At 46.4% G+C, this 21,875-nt stretch overlaps 2 protein-coding genes and 1 long non-coding RNA gene across 5 annotated transcripts in view; 2 read left to right on the top strand and 1 right to left on the bottom strand.

Annotated features, from left to right (window-relative positions):
- Positions 1-1,896: 1,896 nt before the first annotated feature.
- Positions 1,897-6,250, top strand: GDF5 (growth differentiation factor 5). The gene is made up of 2 exons (XM_042980530.1): positions 1,897-2,805; positions 5,376-6,250. Exons 1-2 carry the CDS (start codon positions 2,181-2,183, stop codon positions 6,248-6,250), a joined length of 1,500 nt encoding a protein of 499 aa, XP_042836464.1. The 5' UTR covers positions 1,897-2,180.
- LOC122237221 lies at positions 5,178-20,487 on the bottom strand. The gene is made up of 4 exons (XR_006215507.1): positions 20,215-20,487; positions 9,489-9,564; positions 6,136-6,367; positions 5,178-5,387 (listed from the first exon to the last, which is right to left on the bottom strand). It is a non-coding gene; the product is annotated as an uncharacterized LOC122237221 (long non-coding RNA).
- Positions 20,488-20,534: 47 nt separating this feature from the next.
- The window catches only part of LOC102965832 (ubiquinol-cytochrome-c reductase complex assembly factor 1), a 102,707-nt gene continuing 101,366 nt past the window's right edge, over positions 20,535-21,875 (top strand). The window contains exon 1 of one of the 3 annotated variants that reach the window (XM_042980534.1): positions 20,535-20,793. In XM_042980534.1, coding sequence (XP_042836468.1) covers positions 20,770-20,793 — 24 coding nt within the window. In that variant the 5' untranslated portion in view covers positions 20,535-20,769. The remainder of the gene's footprint in view (positions 20,794-21,875) is intronic. The other 2 variants (XM_042980533.1, XM_042980532.1) reach the window with 2 other exon arrangements.

The raw sequence follows: 21,875 nt of genomic DNA on the forward strand, positions 1-21,875 counted from the left end.
AGACCTAGAAGCCAGTTATCAGGTAATTATAGTAGGACAGGCGGCGAGGAGAACAGAGATAGTGAGGTAATTGGGGGATGGAGAGGAGGGAGGAGTGTTAAGGATAACTGCTTAAATGGGGACAAGTCAAAGGGGGAGCGAAGTGTTGTGAATCTGGGTAATTAGAGGGATAGTAATGAATCCAGCTCTTCCTGAAAGCTCCCGCAAAAGGGTGATGGTGCCTTGGCCTTCTGAGATGGGGAGGTAGAGCTCTGCTGGGTGTTCTGACCCAGGACCACCTCATGAAGCTTGAAATGGCCAAGTCATGCTGCTGTGCTCTGAAGATCATAGAGGACCTGGGAGCATCACCATGAAAAGGCTGGTCGGGCACATGCACACCCAGCCCAGTTTCATCTTTCCTTCATCAAACACTCCATGTGCTTCTACTCTGTGCCAGGTGGTGCTGGGAAACCAATCTGGGTGACCTTACGGTCAAACAGATCTCCATTAGGCAGGCTCAAAAAATCTCAGATTAAGAAGGAGGATTTCCTGGGGCCTCTGGATGGGTCAGTCTGTTAAGCATCTGACTCTTGATTTCAACTCAGGTAGTGGTCTCACGGTTTGTAAGATTGAGCCAGGAGTCAGGTTCCACACCGGCAGCACGGAGCCTGCTTGGGATTCTCTCTCTCTGTCTCTCTCAAAATGATTTAAAAAAAAAAAAAAGAAGCTTTCCTGATTACTACTTCTACACTGCTTCTTACAGTGTGACAAAGTGTTATAGAGAAACATACAGGAAGGGGTAGTTGGCTCTGTCTGGGGATCAGGGAAGGCTTCCCCGAGGAGGTGAATTTTCAGCTGAAGCTTTCAGATTGAGGAGGACCTCCTTCAGTTGTGGGAGTTGATATTTCAGGTGAAGGGAACAGCTCTCCCCCATGAGTCCGGCTGGAATTCAGACTTCTCCCAGAGCTACCAAAAAAACATCATGCGGGAAATAATTTTTCCAGTGTCCTGCAGGGGTCGCTGCTGCCCCAGGCTGAAGCTGCCACCTCTCAACTGCCCCAGTTCTTTCCAACAGAACTCAGAGTCTGTCTTTGCTGGGGTAGTAGTGAGGTACACTCTGGACCTGCTTCCATCGAAGGAGTGGGCTCAGGGGTAGCAGTCCCCCCTGAAGCCTGAAGAAATCATCTGAGCTCTGTCAATGGCACTTGGGGGGAGGGGTGTAGTAGGTACAGATATTTTTCTGTCTCTGGGTCACCACAAGTTTATTAAAATAAAAGCAACTGTGGGTAAATGCTGCCATCTGTGCTGCCCCCCCCCAACAAATAAGGCCCCAGACTAGACGCAGGGGTTGAAGCTGCTTTAAAACACCCCAAGGACTTAACTGAAAACCCACACTCCCCATGCTTCTGGGGCTTAAGATCTTGAGCTCATTCCTCAGTATCTCTCCTCAGGAAGGTGGGGTGGGCTGCCCCGTGAGGTGGAGGTGAAGACCCCTGAGTCTGCTCCACAGACTGAGAGGCCCCCTAAGCCTAGAGCCCTGCTGCGGGGCTCTGTGCCAAGAGCCCCCGTGAGCCATGGCCTCGAAAGGGCAGCGGTGATTTTTTTCACATAAATATATCGCACTTAAATGAGTTTAGACAGCATGACATCAGAGAGTAATTAAATTGGTTTGGGTTGGAATTCCGTTTCCAATTCCTGAGTTCAGGTTTGTAAAAGATTTTTCTGAGCACCTGCAGGCGTATGTGTGTGTGTGTGTGTGTGTGTGTGAAGTATTTTCACTGGAAAGGATTCAAAACTTAAAAAAAAAAAAAAAAAACTGGAGCACACAGGCAGCATTACGCCATTCTTCCTTCTTGGAAAAATCCCTCAGCCTTATACAAGCCTCCTTCAAGCCCTCAGTCAGTTGTGCAGGAGAAAGGGGGCGGTCGGCTTTCTCCTTTCAAGAACGAGTTATTTTCAGCTGCTGACTGGAGACGGTGCACGTCTGGATACGAGAGCATTTCCACTATGGGATTGGATACAAACACACACCCGGCAGACTTAAAGAGTCTCAGACTGAGGAGAAAGCCTTTCCTTCTGCTGCTACTGCTGCTGCCGCTGCTTTTGAGGGTCCACTCCTTTCATGGTTTTTCCTGCCAAACCAGAGGCACCTTCGCTCCTGCTGCCGTTCTCTTTGGTGTCATTCAGCGGCTGGCCAGAGGATGAGACTCCCCAAACTCCTCACTTTCTTGCTTTGGCACCTGGCTTGGCTGGACCTGGAATTCATCTGCACTGTGTTGGGTGCCCCTGACTTGGGCCAGAGACCCCAGGGGGCCAGGCCAGGATTGGCCAAAGCAGAAGCCAAGGAGAGGCCCCCTCTGGCCCGGAGCATCTTTAGGCCAGGGGGTCACAGCTATGGTGGGGGGGCCACCAATGCCAGGGCAAAGGGGGGCACCGGGCAGACAGCAGGCCTGACACAGCCCAAGAAGGATGAACCCAAAAAGCTGCCCCCCAGATCGGGTGGCCCTGAACCCAAGCCAGGACACCCTTCCCAGACAAGGCAGGCTGCAACACGGACTGTGACCCCAAAAGGACAGCTTCCTGGGGGTAAGTCACCCCCAAAGGCAGGATCTGTCCCCAGCCCCTTCCTGCTGAAGAAGGCCAGGGAGACTGGGCCCCCTCAAGAGCCCAAGGAGCCGTTCCGCCCGCCTCCCATCACACCCCACGAGTACATGCTCTCGCTGTACAGGACGCTGTCCGATGCTGACAGAAAGGGAGGCAACAGCAGCGTGAAGTTGGAGGCTGGCCTGGCCAACACCATCACCAGCTTTATTGACAAAGGGCAAGGTGAGGGGGTGGGGGGGGCAGGGGCACGGCTGAGAGGGAGGGACATCTGCATGCGTGGAGGGGCCTTTCAGAGCCCTGACACAGCACCGGTGGGAGATAGCACATGCATCGGCCTGGGGTAGTATCTGGAACTGACCCCCCACGTACCGGGTCTGAGGCTGCTGGCAAGTCAGAGCCAATCCCTGCAAGGTGCAGAGGGGGTTACTGAAGCCCAGAGAGGGGACAAGAACTGCCAGTTGGTGGCAGAGTCGGGGACCACACTCTAAGACTCTTACCAGGCCATGCTCTGTTCCTATGTGGGCTAGCCAGACTTTCCAGTCTCCAGAGGTTTGTAGGTTTTCTCAGATGGCAGAGAGAGATTAATCTCTAGAAACCCGTGGTTCAGCAAATCTGCCTTCAAGCTAGGGGGCAGAGGAGGCAGGATAGGTGAAGACAGCAAATGAGGCATCTGGGAGTCATGGAACGACATTTAAATGTATGATGTGGGGGGTGCAACAGACTTAGGGTCTTAACTCACAATGTGACCTTGAGGGAGTCCCTTTTCTCTTTGGTGTCTCAGTTTCCCCATCTGCACAACTATATGGGTATTGGACTGGGTGATTTCTTCCTTTCTTTTTTTTTTTTTTTTTAAAGTTTATTTACAGGGGGTGGGGGGCAGAGAGAAAAGGTGAGAGAGAGAATCCCAAGCAGGCTCTGCACGGCTAGTGCAGAGCCTGATGCGGGGCTCGAACTCACAAACCGTGAGATCATGACCCTCTGAGCTGAAACCGAGAGTTGGATGCTTAACCGTCTGAGCCACTCAGGCACCCCAAGACTGGGTGATTTCTGAGAGCCATTCAAATATGAACACTTTGTGTCCTGTCCTAAACACATCATTTTTATCATCAGCCCAGGAGGGTATCTGTTCCCTTCACTTCTCCTTATGCTTGGTTAGCATTACTGTTTTGGCGTTTCCCTCTCTACTTGCTGTGTGATCTCAGCAAGTCCCTTCCCCTCTCAGGGCCTCAGTTTCTCCGTAAGTGTGAAAAGAGAGATGGATTACTTATTGCCATGGTTGCTTGCAGTTCATATGCTCTGGTTCTGTGAGTCTTAAGACTTTGCTGGCAGGGTGGGGGAGGGGTCAGATATTGGGAGAGGCTCCTCATTAGAGCCAGCCGGCTGGGCCAGTGGGGGAATGACAGGGTGGGAGGAAGCAGGAGGCAGCAGGTCTGGCTGGGGTGGGGGAGGTGGCCTGGCCGCCTGCCCAGCCGGGGAAAGCTGTGACCCCTTGGGGGCTCATAAAATAAGTCCTTGTGCCCCCCAGCTCTAAGGGAACTTGCAGAGGGGGAGATGGGGAGTTTAAAGGCCTAATTAGTCACCTTCTAGAGCAATGTATGAATGTTTCCCAATGGCAAATTGGTATTTAGGAAAGAGAGTATGCTGATTCAGACACACGGCAGAGTTTCTCGTACACAGCCGTATGTTTATACATATATGCTGAATCACACACACATGTATGCATGTGAACACACACCTTCTTACACGTACACACGGAACCTTCTTACAGATACACATATATACGCAAGCACAATCACGTGCACATGTCACTCACGTATACTTTACCTTTCATATTCACATATAAACCCAATCATACACACACACACACACATGCACAAACTGTCACTTACACACATGCTCATATACCCAGCATGGTAAGACATGTACACACCAAAATCATTGGACTAGGAAGCAAGGGAAATTGGATTGTAACTTTATCATTAACTACCTGCAAATTTACACAAGTCACTTTTCCCTCTCTGTGCCTCATCTGTAAAATGAGAACACCAAGATCTTCTTTAAGGTATAGCGGAAGCAGTTCAGGATTCAGTATAAAAAGTTCTAGGCTAGGGGCACCCGGGTGGCTCAGTCGGTTAAGCGTCCGACTTCAGCTCAGGTCATGATCTCACAGTTCATGAGTTCAAGCCCTGCATCAGGCTCTGTGCTGACAGCTCGGAGACTGGAGCCTGGAGCCTGCTTTAGATTCTGTGTTTCCCTCTTTCTCTGCCCTCCCCTGCTCATGCTCTGTCTCTCTGTCTCTCAAAAATAAAAATAAGCATTAAGAAAAAAAAAGTTCTAGAGTTCCAGCTCTGCTTTTTCCTAGCTGGGTGATCTTGGGCAAGTCACCTAATTTCTCTGAGCCTCAGGTTCCTCCTCTGGAAAATAGGGCTAATTATAATACCCACTCCACCTATCTCTCCAATGAGATATCATATAAAATAATAGATGGGAGAGGGACAGCTAGAGGCATATCTGATATGCATTGTCTTTGACACAAACACCCAGAATCTTTCAAATCACCACAGCCACAGTTACAGATGAACAACCCTTGTTTATTTTGGTAGGCTGTTTCAGAAGCTCCCTTATTTTGAAAAAGCCTCTCGCGGTTTGGGTCTTGGCCTCTGTCAGAGTCGGGGAGAGGTCAAAGAAAGCTATCTCCAGAGGGGAGAGAGCTGTGGCCCTTCCCTGAGGCCTCGAGGTGACTGGCTCCCTTGGTGAGGTTGCAGGGAATGACTTCTGGGTGTTCTCTCTAGATGACCGAGGTCCTGTGGTCAGAAAGCAGAGGTACGTGTTTGACATTAGTGCCCTGGAGAAGGATGGGCTGCTAGGGGCCGAGCTGCGGATCTTGCGGAAGAAGCCCTCAGACGCGGCCAAGCCAGTGGCCCCCGGCATCAGGCGGGCTGCCCAGCTGAAGCTGTCCAGCTGCCCCAGCGGCCGGCAGCCGGCAGCCTTGCTGGATGTGCGCTCCGTGCCAGGCCTGGAGGGATCTGGCTGGGAGGTGTTCGACATCTGGAAGCTCTTCCGAAACTTTAAGAACTCAGCCCAGCTGTGCCTGGAGCTGGAGGCCTGGGAACGGGGCCGGGCCATGGACCTCCGTGGCCTGGGCTTCGACCGGGCTGCCAGGCAGGTCCACGAGAAGGCCCTGTTCCTGGTGTTTGGCCGCACCAAGAAACGGGACCTGTTCTTTAATGAGATTAAGGCCCGCTCCGGCCAGGATGATAAGACTGTGTATGAGTACCTGTTCAGCCAGCGGCGAAAAAGGCGGGCCCCACTGGCCACGGGCCAGGGCAAACGGCCCAGCAAGAACCCCAAGGCCCGCTGCAGTCGGAAGGCACTGCATGTCAACTTCAAGGACATGGGCTGGGATGACTGGATCATCGCGCCCCTTGAGTATGAGGCCTTCCACTGTGAAGGGCTATGTGAGTTCCCCTTGCGCTCCCATCTGGAGCCCACGAACCATGCAGTCATCCAGACCCTGATGAACTCCATGGACCCTGAGTCCACGCCACCGACCTGCTGTGTGCCCACACGACTGAGTCCCATCAGCATCCTCTTCATTGACTCTGCCAACAACGTGGTCTATAAGCAGTATGAGGACATGGTTGTGGAGTCTTGTGGCTGCAGGTAGCAGCACTAGCCTTCTGTCTTCCTGGCTGGCACATCCAGGATGCTGGTCACAAGAGCCCCTCCCTGCACTCCCAGAATCAGAGAAGTCGGGAAAATACAGCCGGGACGTCTATACAGCCTGCACGAAAGGGGATTCCGACAGCCTTGCTCTTACTCTCTGAGTGGGACTGGGTTAGAGATTCCTTTCTAGCCACAAGTCCCCTTGTCTGAGGATTTCTGCCCTTCTGCTGCTCTGACTGCCGGGACAGACCCAGGGAGACAGACTGAATGGGACTGAGACCCAGGAGATCTTGTTTTCCCCTGAGACCCAGCCCACAACTTCTCCTTACTTGGGCCTTGTTGGCTTCTGGACTCTCCAGGGAGGGCTCCTCTCGGGAAAGCCACACCTGCCATCCCCGCCTTGAATCACCATTGTGCCTGGTGACTTTCTGCCCCTGGGGCAGATGAGATGCTGATTGGGCAGGGGTGGGCAAGACGGGGAGAGGGCTCGGGCAGGGGTGAGGAGTGTGAGGCTGTTAGACTGTTAGATTAAAATGTACATTGATGAGATAAAAAGCAAAACTGTTACTAAAACGGTGGCAAATTTCTTGTTTACTCCAGGGGATCCAGTGACCTCCTCAAAGCATGACTGACCCACGGAGGGGAGGTGGGTTGCCTGAAGCAAATCAGGACAGACAGTACAAGCTGAGTAGGGCCAATGCTACCTCTAACCCCACTCCCGTTCCTTCCAAAGGCCTTTTGGTCTGGATCTCCATCTGCTTCTCTGGGGTCTGGCAACAGACTTAGGTTTTCTTTTTGACATTCCTCAATCAAGCTTATTGTCTCCTAAATGGAACCCTACATGGGAGGGAAATTGGAGGTTTCATTTCCTCTAACATCATCCCCACCTCATTCACTACCTGCCCCCCTCCCCATATACTCACAGAATCCACTGGCCACCATTTAGAGGGCCCTCTACCTTTCCGTGGGGAACCTGGGCTGCCAGAGATCTCCTCCCCTGTTGAGGCATCTTCTTTTTGCCACTGACCACTGTTTCTTGAATGATCTTCTGTAGCTCCACTACCCTCCAGCTTAGCACCTTTATCACTCCTCCCCGCTCATCCATCACTTACTACCCATCACCCCAGCTCCAGAAACAGAGCTGGAGTCCTTCCCTTTACATTTTATATTATACAAGTACACAATTATACATTTGATAAGCAACCTCCCCACTAACTTTAGGCAGACCAACGCCAGACACATCCTGACGTTTCCTGCTTGGGGCTTGGCCCAGAGTAAATGCCCACTTCTCTGTATCCACTAGAATTCTTAGTTGGGGGCATGAGGCATGAATGCTTGGGAGGGGAACACAGCCCTCTGGTAGGGGAATTTGGGCACCTAAGTCCTCTTTCTAAGGGCTTAGGACCAGGCTCTGCCTGGCCAAAGAGAGGGAAGACTAAGAGAAGGGAGTCTAGGCCTCCCCTTCCCACCCAGGGGGCCCCAACATTTTCCCCATCTCTCTCCAGCTGGGTCTTTGATTCCCAGGGCTCCTAGCCAAAGCTGTTTCAACAGTAAGGATTCCTGCCCAGCTATGGGCAGATCTTGTGTCCCTTCCCTCTAGGCCCAAAACCTGTGTTGTCAGGACCTGAAACAAGAGCCCGGTGCAGGGGGCAGCCTACCTTTGAGCTGCCTCCCTGGCTTGGAGGCCATTACCTGTCCCTGAGGGGCCAGTTTGAACCTGGAACCTAGCCCTCCCTGGCCAGGCTTCGTTGTGTTTGGCTGGTGGCAGGCCTTCGAGCTCTGGCAGTAAACAAAGGAGCTGCCACAGCAGACAGAGTTCTGGTGTGAAAGAGGAGAGTGAGCCTGGAGGCAGTGCCGGGGAGGCCAACCCGTAGGTTGTGGACACAGGGAGAGCAGTGTAGAAGCAGGGTGGCTGGAAACCCAAGGGCAGAGAGGCAGAGGACGGAGGGGTCACAGGTGGGGCTGGCTCCTACACGCACTGATTTTCTGGGCTGTGTGTCCCTACTTTCTTGGAAAGTCTGACAGACTGGAGTGGCACCCTGCCTGAGCCCTGTCAGAGAGCTTCCTGTCATCTCAGCCTCTGTGTTCTTCCTGCTGAAGGCCCGGGCACTGAATCGACTGTTGTGGTCTGGCTTGGTACCTAGGAGCTTCCTTTCCCACCTCAACCTGCTCTAGAACTTGCTTTCACAAAAGAGCCACTCAGACTGTGTACCCTCCCCCTTTCCTCCCCAGACTATGGGGATCCAATCAGATCAGTGTGGGGTACAAGCCCTTCCATGCTAGCCATCCCATCAGCTCCCTCTTTGGACAATTATTTTCACCAGGCATCCACCTCCAGTGCCAGTCAGAACAAGTTGCATACTTGTATAGGACACTTCTGTGCAGAAGGGCACAAGGTTTGTATCATTCTTCAGGGTTCACAAACAGGCTCTCAGCTGAGGTTCACAAACATGCTCACGGCTCTGAAGGGCTCAAAAGGCAGCCCAGTTTCAAATTTCAGATCTGTCACTTAGAGTTAGAGGCCTTGGGCAAGTAACTTAATTCCATGAACCTTGGTTTCCTCATTTGTCGGGGTGGGGGGGAGGGTGGGAGAGGGGGAAGGGGTAGACAATATGCCTATTTCATAAGGCTAACTGGGGAGGATATGAAGGACACTCAACACAATGGCCAGCACAGAGGTAGCACTCGATAAATATTAACTGTTATCATTATTGTGCCTCCAACAGTCCTGTGAAGCAAGCAGGGCAAGGACTATTACTCTCCATTTTTATAGATGAGGAAGCTGAAACCCAGAGAGGCGACTGCAGGCCTCCTGCATGTCTCAGTATTCTTTGTACCATTCTTGCTACTTCTCTGACCCCCCAATTCCACTGACTCCAGTCCTGGCAAGTAGTCAAATTACCTGCCTAGAGCTTACCTTCCTGTTCCTAAAAGCTTCTCCTTGGAGGCACACGGTATGTTAGTTTCTGGGGAGAAATAGCTAAGCATATAGGTTAGGGCAGGAAAGATGAGAGGCCCATAGGGGTGGAAAGAGGTGAGGCTCCTAGTGCTCTGATGCCACCTCTTAGTCCTTTCCACCTCTCTATGTCCCAGGCCCATAAGCAGGAGAATCTGCTTTTCTAGGGCTTGGAACACACAACTTTGGGAAGGCTCTCAGACTTCATTTTGACTCCACAACTAGTTCTTTGCATCTGTATACACACATAAGGAAACAGAGTAAGAAAGGCTTAGTCACATACGCTTGGGAGTCGAGTGGATCTGGGTTTCAGTTCCAGTTTTAACACTTGCCGGCTGACCCTCTCTTGATCTCTCTGTCTGTAAAAGAGGGATAATAATATCAAATTTAATGGGCTTGGGATTTGGGAGAGGGGTTATTTATTCATTCCATCAACCTTTGATCCATTCATTCATTCCTTAATGAGTAAATATTTATTGAGGGTCTACTATGACCCAGATGCTGTGCTGAGCGTTGGGATAATAATAACAACCACAACTGTAAATGTTTATCAAGGGCTTATTATGTGCCAGGTACTGTGCTTAGCACTTTATCTGGATTCTCTTATCTTTCCATGACCATGTCCTCAAGTTCCATGCAAGAATGAAAGAGAAAATAAAGATCTTGAAGGATGCTAGGATGATAACATAATAGGCTGAATCAAAGGAGATGAAATAAAATGAGAATTAAAATTATTTAATATTTGTGTATTTATTAATATATATAATGTAAACATATAAAATTACCCATCAGAATGCATGAAACCCAGCATACAAGTACAGGATGTAAAAAAAAAAAAATGTGATTTCACAACTTCAGATGGGAAAGAGATAGTGTTACAGGTAGCTCTGAACGGAGTTGAATCAACTGAATATAATGTGGATGCTTCAATGAAAATATAAGTGTGGGCTTCATTAATAAACATGTAATATACAAACCCAAGGAAGTTTTGGTTCTGCTCTGTGAGGCAGGACTTGGGAAGTGTCGGGATGGAGAGAGTAAGGGAGAAGCAAAGTCAAGGATGAATCCTATGGTTGTTTTGCTTGGGCAACTGGGTAGAAGGTGTGCCATATAACAACAACAAAAAAGAACACAGAAGGAGGAACAGATTTTGAGAGGAAGATGATGAGGTCAGTTTTGGACATGTCAGGTTTTAAGAACTCTTAAGACATTAACTTTAAATAGGAAAGGCAGAATTCTTTCATGAAATGATAAAAGGAAGAAAGGATACACACACAGGATAAAAGCAGGTTTGTTGGTTGTGTGGTGGGAAGTCAAGTTTCATTCTGATGGCTTCTAATTTCTTTTTTTTTTAATTTTTAAATGTTTATTTATTTTTGAGAGAGAGAGAGACAGAGACAGAGACAGAGCACAGGTGGGGAAGGGGCAGAGAGACAGAATCCGAAGCAGGCTCTAGGCTCTGGGCTGTCAGCACAGAGTCCGATGTGGGGCTCAAACTCACAGACTACGAGATCATGACCTGAGCCAAAGTCGGACGCTCAACTGACTGAGCCACCCAGGTGCCCCTGATGGCTTCTAATTTCTATTTTCTCTGTGAAATAGGAGATCAGGCCATCTGTTCAGAGAGGTCAGAGTCAAGGTTTGAAGAATGTAGAATGTAGAAAAGGTTCCTATTATGGGTTTAATTGTATAGTTCAAAAAGGTATGTTAAAGCCCTAACCCTCATACTTGTGACTATGACCTTATTTGGCAAAAGGGTCTTTGCAGTTGTAATCAAGTTAAGGTGAGGTTGTTAGGCTGGGCCCAATATGACTGGAGTTCTTAGAAGAGAAGAGACACAGAGACTGACAGATAGGGAGAAGATCATGTGATGACAGATGAAGAGATTGGAGTTATGCAACTGTAAACTAAGAAACATCAAGGATTGCAGGCAATTGCCAGAAGCTAGGAAAAACCAAGGAGAGATCCTCCCCTAGAGCCTTCAGATAGAGCATGGTCTTGCCAATACCTTGATTTTGGACTTCCAGGCTCCAGAACTGTGAAACAATACGTTTCCATTGTTTTAAACCACCTGGTTTGTGTTGTTGTTGTTGTTGTTGTTGTTGTTGTTGTTATTGTTGCCATGGTAGCCCCAGGAAACTAATATAGTTATAAATAGCAGTTCTGGAGATAGCAAGCCTAGTTGAACATAACAGAGGTTGGATACCATATTTGGTGGTACTAATAAGGCCTTTGCATGATTTTCTTCAATAGTAGTCAATAATTTGGATGCAGGCATGGAATAAATGAACAATTACAGGGTTGGAGTCTTTCTAGATGAACAGGATAGAAGGATGTTTGAGCAAGGGAGTCGATATTGATAAGAGAACAATTAAAGTGATAGACCATAGGGTCTGAGCTAGATAGAAGTATAGAGAGGAGAAAGTTGACAGACTATAAAGAAAGAAGATAAAGCCTGGAGGTCTCATTGGGGTAAAATTACAGTTTATTAGCAGTAATAACTGAAAACTGAAAGAATAGGATGGTGAGAACACAGAATGGCATAAATTAAAAATTTCAGAATTAAAATGATTCCAGTGATAAAGTCCAGGAATCGTCCATGGGAGTGGGTGGCTGGACACTTCATAAAAATGGAACTATAATCATATAATATGTAGCCTCTTGTGATTGACTTTTTCATTTAGCATGTTTTCCAGGGTCATCCATATTGTAGCACTTATCAGTATTTCATTCCTTTTTATTGCTGAATAACAATCCATTTTCTGAATATGCCACATTTTATTTATCTATTCATCAGTTAATGAATATTTAGGTTGTTTCCAGTTTTTGGCTATTATGAATAATGCAGTGATGAACATTCATGTACAAGTTTTTGTGTGGACATATGTTTTAATTTTGACCTAGGAATTGAATTAGTGGCTTATATGGTAATTCTGTGTTTTCATTCCAAAGAACAGCCAACCAGACTTTTCCAGAACAGCTGTACCATTTTACGTTTCCATCAGTAATGTACGAGGGATCAAGTTTTTCCACATCCTTGCTAGCAATTTGTATTATATGTCTGCTTGGTTATAAGGCATCTAGTGGATATGAGAAGTGATATCTCATTGCATGTGTGTGTGTGTGTGTGTGTGTGTGTGTGTGTGTGTATGTATATTGTTTATATTTCCCTAATGACTGCTGATGATCATCTTTTCATTAGCTTATTGACCATTTGTATACCTTCTTTGGAGAAATGTCCATTCAAATCCTTTGCCCATTTTTAATTGAGTGTTTATTTATTTTTTATCGAGTTGTAGAGTTCTTTATATATTCTAGGTACAAATCCCTTATCTGATATTTGATTCGCAAATATTTTCTCCCATTCTGTATCTTTTTACTTTCTTTTTTCTTTTTTTTTTTTTTAAAGTTTATTTATTGGGGCACCTCAGTTGGTTAAGCGTCTGACTCTTGGTTTTGTCTCAGGTCATGATCTCATGGTGGTTCATGAGTTCAAGCCCCGCATCAGACTCTGTACTGATGGTTTGGAGTCTGCTTGGGAGTCTCTCTCTCCCTCTCTTTCTGCTTTTCTCCCTCTCTTTCTCTCTCTCTCTCTCAAATAAATAAACTTAAAAAAAAGTTATTTTGTTAGAGAGCACAAATGGGGGAGAGGCAGAGACAGAGAAAGAGAGAGACAGAGAGAGACAGAGAGAGATAGAGAGAGGGAGAGAGAGAGTATCCCAAGCAAGCTTGAGAGAAGCTCAATGTGGGGCTCAAACTCACAAACTGGGAGATCATGACCTGAGCCAAACGCTTAACCAACAGAGCCACCCAGGTGCCCCTCTTCGTTTTTTTTTAAAGTTTATTTTTTATTTTCAGAGACAGAGTGTGTGTGTGAGAGCGTGGCTGTTGGGGAGGGGCAGAGAGAGAGAATCCCAAGCAGGCTCCATGCTGATAGTGTGAAGCCTAAGCAGGGCTCTAATTCATGAATCATGAGATCATGACCGAAGCTGAAATCAAGAGTCAGAGGCTTAACTGATTGAGCCACCCAGGTGCCCCTTTACTTTCTTGATGGTATTTTATATATATATATATATATATATATTATTTTTTTTTTTTTTTTTTTTTTTTTGTAATTTTTTTTTACCATTTATTTATTTCTGAGACAGAGACAGAGCATGAACAGAGGAGGGTCAGAGAGAGAGGGAGACACAGAATCCGAAACAGGCTCCAGGCTCTGAGCTGTCAGCACAGAGCCCGACGCGGGGCTCGAACTCACGGACCGCGAGATCATGACCTGAGCCGAAGTCAGACGCTTAACCGACTGAGCCACCCAGGCGCCCCTCTTGATGGTATTTTGTAACACAAAATTTAAAATTTTTATGCAGTCCAATTTATTTTTCTTTTGTTATCCATGTTTTTGATACTGTATTTGAGAAGGTTTTATTGAGCACAAGATCACGAAAATTTACTTTAATGTTGTATTTTCTAAGAGTTTTATAGTTTAGCTTTTACATTTAGGTCTATGATCCATTTTCAGTTAACTTTCCATATGGTGTGGGATAGGAGTCCAACTTCATTCTTTTGCGTTGTTTTTTTTTAAATTGCAAATATGTAGGGGCGCCTGGGTGGCTCAGTCGGTTAAGCGTCGGACTTCAGCTCAGGTCGTGATCTCGCGGTCCGTGAGTTCCAGCCCCGCGTCGGGCTCTGTGCTGACAGCTCAGAGCCTGGAGCCTGTTTCGGATTCTGTGTCTCCCTCTCTCTCTGACCCTCCCCTGTTCATGCTCTGTCTCTCTCTGTCTCAAAAATAAATAAAACGTTAAAAAAAAATTAAATTGCAAATATGTATTACACCCCTCCCCCAACTATAATATCCTTGAGGGCAAGGGCCAAGTTCTAGTTCCTTGTATTTTCTTTTTTTTAAAATTAAACTATTTATTTTGAGAGAGAAAGAGAGAGTGTGTGTGTGACAGTGCCCATATGTCAGTGGGGGAGGGGCAGAGAGAGAGGGAGAGAGAGAATCCCAAGCAGGTTCCACACTGTCAGCATGGAGCACAACTCGGGGCTTGAGGGCTTGAACTCATGAACCATGCGATCATGACCCGAGCTGAAATCAGGAGTTGGTTGCTTAACTGACTGAGTCACCCGGGTGCCCCATAGTTCTTTGCACTGTCCATAAAACCAATGAGTAAATTTTTTTTTGTGGAATACAATTGTGAGAGTGGCATGAATGTTTTTATTTCTATTTTCTTTTCTCTTCTTTTCTTTTCTTTTTTCTTTTATTATTTTTTAAATGTTTATTTTGAGAGAGAGAGTGAGTGAGAGAGCACATACACACCAGTGGGGGAGGAGCAGAGACAGAGAGAGAGGGAGAGACAGAATCCCAAGCAGGCCCAGTGCTGTCACGGCAGAACTGTGAGATTATGACCTGAGCCGAAATCAACAGTCAGATGCTTAACCAATTGAGCCACCGAGGTGCCTCAAATGTCTGAACTTCAATGTGGAGCCTCTAAGGGCAATCATGGGGATCCTGAGGGGTGGAAGCAGTACAGAGGAAGATGAAACATAGAGAGGGAGAGGGAGCTTTGGCAGAACAATGGAGATTGCTGAGGCTTCAGCCCGAGGGTTTAGGATGCAAGTTGCTGGCAAGCGCTGGCAGTGGAAAGCAGCTAAGCAGCCCTGGGGAGTTGAGACCAAGGAGCAGGGGGTGGAGTGCTGTGAAGGGCCTTATGGAACCCTGCAATCTCCATGGGTTCCAAGTTAGATAAACTTGTCCATACCCTCAGCCTGTTCCCAGAAAGTTCCTTCTACTTTCTGTCCTAACTGAAACTTGGCCTTCCTCTTTGAATATTATTTCCCCTGTAGCTTTCCTTCTCTGGGACGGTGCTTGTCATTATTCTATACCCTGTGTGTGTTAAGACTGACAGTTGAGTTTTCAACCACTTGCTTTCCAATACTACCTTCAATCCATTACCCCTCTACCTGCTGCTCCTTCATGGCTCGTGCTATATGTTCACACTACTTCCACACTCATGGACACTCTCTGTTTGTCGTAGACTTTGGCTTCAGACATAGAATATGCCTCTTCATTCCAAATCCAAGCATCATCCTAGGTAACCTCAATGTCTGTATGGATGACGCCTAAAACGTAGGACCTCGATTCTTTGCAGGCCTCCACCCCAGGGATTTTAACCTCTCCTTTACTTTAGCCACTTTCTTCCACAGTCACCCCCTGCATTTGGTCATCACTCAGAACAATTCTTACCCTAAAACTTTAAATTAAAAAAATTTCCAGGTGCCTGGGTGGCTCAGTCAGTGAGTGTCTGATTTTTGATTTTGGTTCAGGTCATGACCCCAGAGTTGTGGGACTGAGCTCCACAATGGGCTGCCTGCTAAGCATGGAGCCAGCTTGAGACTCTCTCTCCCTCTCTCTGTGTCCCCTACCCTGCTCACGTGTGCTCTCTGTTTCTCTAAAAATAAATAAATAAATAAATAATCTCACTGCTGCAACTTCTTATCCTTTAATCTCTCACTGAGTTTTCTCATTACATTTTTCTTTTACTCATTTGTCTCCTCTTCTTTCCTAATAGCTTCTTTGTCCCTATAAATCCTTCACTATACAGATTTCCTGGCCTATCACCGGAACGTTTTTCTTGACAATATCATTATTTTCTTTGTGCTGATGATATCCATTCCATGACCTGGAAAAACCTTAATCCTTTATTGAATCCAACTATCAGCTCTCTCCTCTGCTATTCCCAGGCTGGCAGATGATTTTGAAGAAAAATCACACAGAGGTAGGTTGGTGCTATTAAAATTTTTGCTCTTAAATGTACAAGAATATTCACAGAACATTCATAAGAACAACAACAACAAAAAGGAAACAAATACCTGTCAACTCTATCATGTGATAGAACAGCTAATAAAAGGAAATGAACTGGATATATATAGAGCAACATATATAGAATAAAAAAACAACTGTTGAGTGAAAAAAAGGAAACAGCAAAATAAAACATAAGAATGCTGGGGCGCCTGGGTGGCTCAGTCGGTTGAGCATCCGACTTCAGCTCAGGTCACGATCTCGCGATCTCGCGGTCCGTGAGTTCGAGCCCCGCGTAGGGCTCTGGGCTGATGGCTCAGAGCCTGGAGGCTGCTTCCGATTCTGTGTCTCCCTCTCTCTCTGCTCCTCCCCCATTCATGTTCTGTCTCTCTCTCTATCTCAAAAATAAATAAACGTTAAAAAAAAATTAAAAAAAAACAACAACATAAGAATGCTGTCAGTTAAGTTTAAAAAAAAAAAGAAAGAAAATCCACACCAGCCAGAATGACATATTTTCCAAGGAAATACATATATGTATGTGAAAGCATTAAAAAATATCTGGAAGGTGAGGTGCCTAGGTAGCTCAGTATGTTGAGTGTCCGGCTCTTGACTTTGGCTCAGATCATGATCTAATGGTTTGTGATTTAGAGCCCGCCTCGGGCTCTGCTCTGGCAGCACAGAACCTGCTTGGGATTCTGTCTGCTCTTTCTCTGCCCTTCCCCTGCTTGCTCAGAATAAATAAAAATAAACTTAAAAAAAATATCTGGAGGAGCACCTGGGTGGCTCAGTTGGCTAGGCGTCTGACTTCGGCTCAGGTCATGATCTTGTGGTCTGTGGGTTTGAGCCCAGTGTCGGGCTCTGTGCTGACAGCTCGGAGCCTGGAGCCTGCTTCAGATTCTGTGTCTCCCTCTCTGTGCCCCCCCCCCCCCAACTCTGTCTCTCGAAAATAAATAAATGTTAAAAAAATTTTAAAAATATCTGGAAGGAAATTAAATTTTAGAGAGGGTGGAAAGGATTGGGATGCAAGGTGGTCATATAAGGAACTTTAGCAGGCTAATTTAAAAAAAATTTTTTTTAATGTTTATTTATTTTTGAGACAGAGAGAGACAGAGCATGAATGGGGGAGGGTCAGAGAGAGAGGGAGACCCAGAATCCGAAGCAGGCTCCAGGCTCCGAGCTGTCAGCACAGAGCCCGACGCGGGGCTCGAACTCACGGATAGCGAGATCATGACCTGAGCCAAAGTCAGACGCCCAACCGACTGAGCCACCCAGGCGCCCCAGCAGGCTAATTTTTATAGAAAAGAATGTAATCATACATCACCTTTTAATTTAAAATTAATTAATAAAATTTAAAAAATGAAGAATTATCAACTTCACTAGATCCTCCATGTTCCACTGGCCCCTTTTTCTTTTGTTCTTCTTCCTTTTAAAATATTTATTTATTTATTTTGAGCGAGAGAGAGAGAGAGAGATCTCACAAATGGTGAGATCATGACCTGAGCCAAAATCAAGAGTCAGACACTCAACCCACTGAGCCACTCAGGTGCCCCTCTCTTATCTCCTTTTAATATATGATGCCACTTGTCCTAATGTATGTGTAGAAGCATTACACTATTGTAATGCTACACATAAGCTACTGATTTGAATGCAGGAAGCATCTTTATTTTGGCTTATAAAATCCTTCATATGGAAGATTGATGAGGGAAATCTTCCATTTTATATAAAAACAAAGCTAAATTTATTTACAAAATAAAAATTATTAGTATTTGGAGACTATTAGTCTGCTAATAGATCTTCTCTTTTCACATTTACCCCTCTCTGATCCATCTCTATATAGTAGTCAACGTCAGCTTCTTAAATGTGAGCCAGTTAGCCCTCCCCTGCTTATTATCCTCCAATGGTTCCAACTATACTTAGAATAAAATACAGACTTCATCTAGAAGTCCTTGCAGAATTTAGTCTCTGCGTATCTTATCTCTTTAAATTAATTCAGATTAATTTTAATGCCACACTGGTTTTCTTTGGATTCTTTTTTTAAATGTTTATTTATTTTGAGAGAGAGAGAGAGAGAGAGAGGGAGAGCAGGGGAGGGGCAGAGAGATGGAGGGAGAGAATCTTAAGCAGGTTCCATACCTAGTTTGGAGCCCAACATGGGGCTCAATCCCATGACCCTGGGATCATGATCTGAGCTTAAATCAAGAGTGGAACGCTCAACTGACTGAGCCAGAACCACCCAGGCGCCCCTTCTTTGGATTCTTTTAAAAAAAAATTTAATATTTTTTATTAGAGAGAGAGTGAGAGAGACAGAGAGAGAGAGAGAGAGAGAGAGAGAGAGAGAGTGGGAGAGAGAGCACATGCATGAGCAGGGGAGAAGGGCAGAGGGAGAGGGATAGAGAATCTCAAGCAGGATCTGACTGTCAGTGCAGAGCCTGACGTGGGGCTCAAACTCACTGTGAGATCATGACCTGAGCCAAAATCAACAGTCAGACACTCAGGACTGAGCCACCAAGACACCCCTGTTTTTAAAAATTGAAGTATAGTTGACATATACTTCAACATAATGTACATAAATGTACATAATGTACATAATGTACAACATAATGTACATAAATGTACAACATAGTGATTTCACAACTCTACACGTTACTCGATGCTTACCATGGTAAGTGCAGTCACCATCTGTCACCATACAAAGTTACAATATTGTTTTTTTTAAGTTTATTTATTTTGAGAGAGAGAGAGAGAGAGAGAGAGAGAGAGAGAGAGTGCGAAGCAGAGAGAGAATCCCAAGCAGGTTCCATGCTGTCAGTACAGAGCCTGACGTGGGGCTTGAACTCACTAACTGTGAGATCATGACCTGAGCCAAATTCAAGAGTTGGGTGCTTTAACTGACTGAGCCACCAGGCGCCCCACAATATTATTGATTAATATGTTGTACTTTTCATCTCTGTGACTTATTTCATACCTGGAATTTGTTTAAATGTTTATTTTTGAAAGAGAGAGAGAGAGAGAGAGAGAGAGAGAGAGGGAGAGAATGAGCAAGGGAGGAGCAGAGAGAAAGGAGGACAGAGGATTTGAAGTGGGCTCTATGCTGATAGCAGCAAGCCTGACAGCAGTGAGCCCGATGCTGGGCTTGTACGTGTTCTGAGCCGAAGTCAGACACTCAACTGGGCCCATAACTGGGATTTTTTTAACCTCTTAATTCCCTTCACCTATTTTACCCATCCCCCTGCCCCCACTGGCAGCTACCAGTTTTCTGTATTTATGACTCTGTTTCTGCTTTCGTACTTGTTTTGTTTTTAGATTCCACATACAAGTGAAATCCTATGGTATTTGTTTTTCTCTGTCATACTATTTCACTTAACATAATACCCCCTAGCTTTAGTCATGTTGTTGAAGATGGTAAGATCTCAGTCTTTTTTATGGCTGAGTAACATTTCATTGCATATACCCTACATCTTCTTTATTCCTTTGTGGATAGACACTTAGGTTCCTTCCATATCTTGACTATTGTAAATAATGTTGCAATAAACATAGGGGTGCATATATCTTTTTGCATTAGTGTTTTTCTTTCTGGTAAATACCCAATTCTTTCGCTTCTTGAAATAAACCCTTATTCTTTCCTATCTCGGGACTCTTGTCTTGGAATCTTTCTTCCCTCTCTCATCACCCAACATTTGCTGATAAAATAGCATGTTCAAAGTCACTTCCCATGGCTAGCTCCTTCTCATCCTTTGGGTCTCAACTTACATGTCACCTCCTCAGACAGGCCTTACCTGGCCATGTTATCTAAAGTGTAGTTTCCCATATTATTCTCAAGTTTAGCTCTTTGTTTCCTTCAAAGCACTTCCCACGATTTTTAATTATTTTATTTTTTCCTTGGTTTACTAGATTTTGTGTGCCCCCTTCACCAGTCTAGAGCTCCACAAAGCCATTATACACCTGTCTTGTGACCAGCACATAGTGAACATTCACTGGGTCTTTGTTGACTGAATGGAGAGGAAGTCTTTTAACATCCTGCCCATCTGCTCCCAGTCAACCCCAGGAGCATCTACTGCTCTTGGGATACAGTGGAAGAGGTCCACCAGCCAAGGTGATTCTCTCCCACCTCCTCAAGAAACTCCTTGTATCCTTGATTCCTTCTTCTGTGCCTTCACCTTCACAATTATTTCCTATCAAAACTCAAAGATGTTCACATTAAACAACCAACCGGCCAGAAACCCCAAAAGTTCCTTCCTCTTCAGGCCTCGGGTCAGCACGTGACTGCCCTCTTGACTTTCAGGACTCAGCTGAACACTCTCCTGTGTTCCTCTACAACAACTTCTCAGACTCGTTTTTTGGGAGCTCTTCAATATTGGGATCCCCCAAAGTCCTGTTTTTTTTCACCCCCCAGTGAAAAGGGGAGGTATTCCCGTGGGGGAAGAGTCTGGGAAAGAAGAATTCTGACAACGGGGCGCTGAGGAGTGAGGCTGGGTGAGGGAGACGTAAGTGGTTAAGGAGAGAGCTATGAAAAGCGCAAAGCTATTGGTCAAGGAGGACAGGTGCAGCGGGGAAGACGTGAGTCTCTGTGACGTGTCACAGGGGTAAGACGGGAGAACGGGAGGCGCGCGCCAGGTTGGGGAAAGTGCGCGCTCTTGAGCGCAGGCGCCTCTGTGCGCCTGCGCTGCCGTTGCCAGGTACCGCCGGCGAAAGGACAACAACAAGGGGAGGGGGCAGCGGGGACTCCGGAAGGCCACTCTTTACCCGGAAGTGGTTGCAGAGGAACATGGCGTTGCTGGTGCGAGTCCTTGTGAGTGAGGGAGTAATTTTCTGCGGTCGCCCCCAGGGTTGGAGTCGGAAAGGGCAGGGCGGGAGAAGCTGCAGGAGAGTGCAGGAGGGGAGCTTGGGTGGCAGCGAGGCTGCGCGGTCGCCTTTCTGCGGGGAAACTGAGGCAGCTGCCCACTTTCCCCTACCCTCGGTTTGGTGGTGGCTTCCCTGTTTTTAGAGGAGGGAGAGAGTGATATCGGACCTAAATCTGGCGAAGTTTGCTTTTCCTCACTTACCTCTTGCGACCGCTCTCCCTCAAGGAGAGGCAGCACGTGGGGGCACTGATTGGAGTTTTCGGGAGGCCTGGGTTCCTGTTTCTGTTCTGTCACTGATTCCCAGTGTGACCTTGGGCAAATCACTTTCGGGTCTCAGTGTCCCGACGGGAAAAATGAGGACGTTAATCTGCAGTTCCTTCGGTTTCCGAGATTCTCTGGGTTTGTTTGCGAGACCAATCAGTAAGACGATTCTTAACTGTACAGTTAAGTGGAATACTGTTTCAGGTTATGAGATTGAAAGCTGCACGCAAACCGAGCTCATACTCTGCCGAGCACAGTGTATGGCACACCGTAGGTGTTCAGTAAATGTTGAAGGAATTAACGAAGTGAGGAAGGAATTACTTGACTTCTTAGCACTCTTGGGAGAAACTACGGCCCTTGTGATTCAGCCCCTATCCTTCTAGCATACTCTGACATCTGGGAATTCAAGAAGAAAGAAAGTGGCAGCAGGAAAAGGTTAGGATGATACAGAACCTAGTTACTAATCATTGAGTGATGGGAGGGTTTATCATTTTAGCTAGTCTTTCAGAAATTGGGTCAAGGACATTGTTTTTCGTAGCAGACACTGCCCATTCCTGCCTCTGGCTATAGTGTGAGTTATTTACACTTATGTTTCTAATCTTTTTATATATGGTTTATAAGAACTGCAATTTTATGTCTTGTATTTCTTGTCAGCCTAGCAAAGTGCGGTACTCTCTGTTCCTGCTCAGTAATTGTTTGAAGAATAGCTCATATAACCTACAGAAAGATTCACTTAGTGAAGTAATTGTTGATGCCAGGGCAGAAATTG

The sequence above is a fragment of the Panthera tigris genome, chromosome A3 (genome assembly GCF_018350195.1).
Source record: "Panthera tigris isolate Pti1 chromosome A3, P.tigris_Pti1_mat1.1, whole genome shotgun sequence".
Lineage (NCBI taxonomy): Eukaryota > Metazoa > Chordata > Mammalia > Carnivora > Felidae > Panthera > Panthera tigris.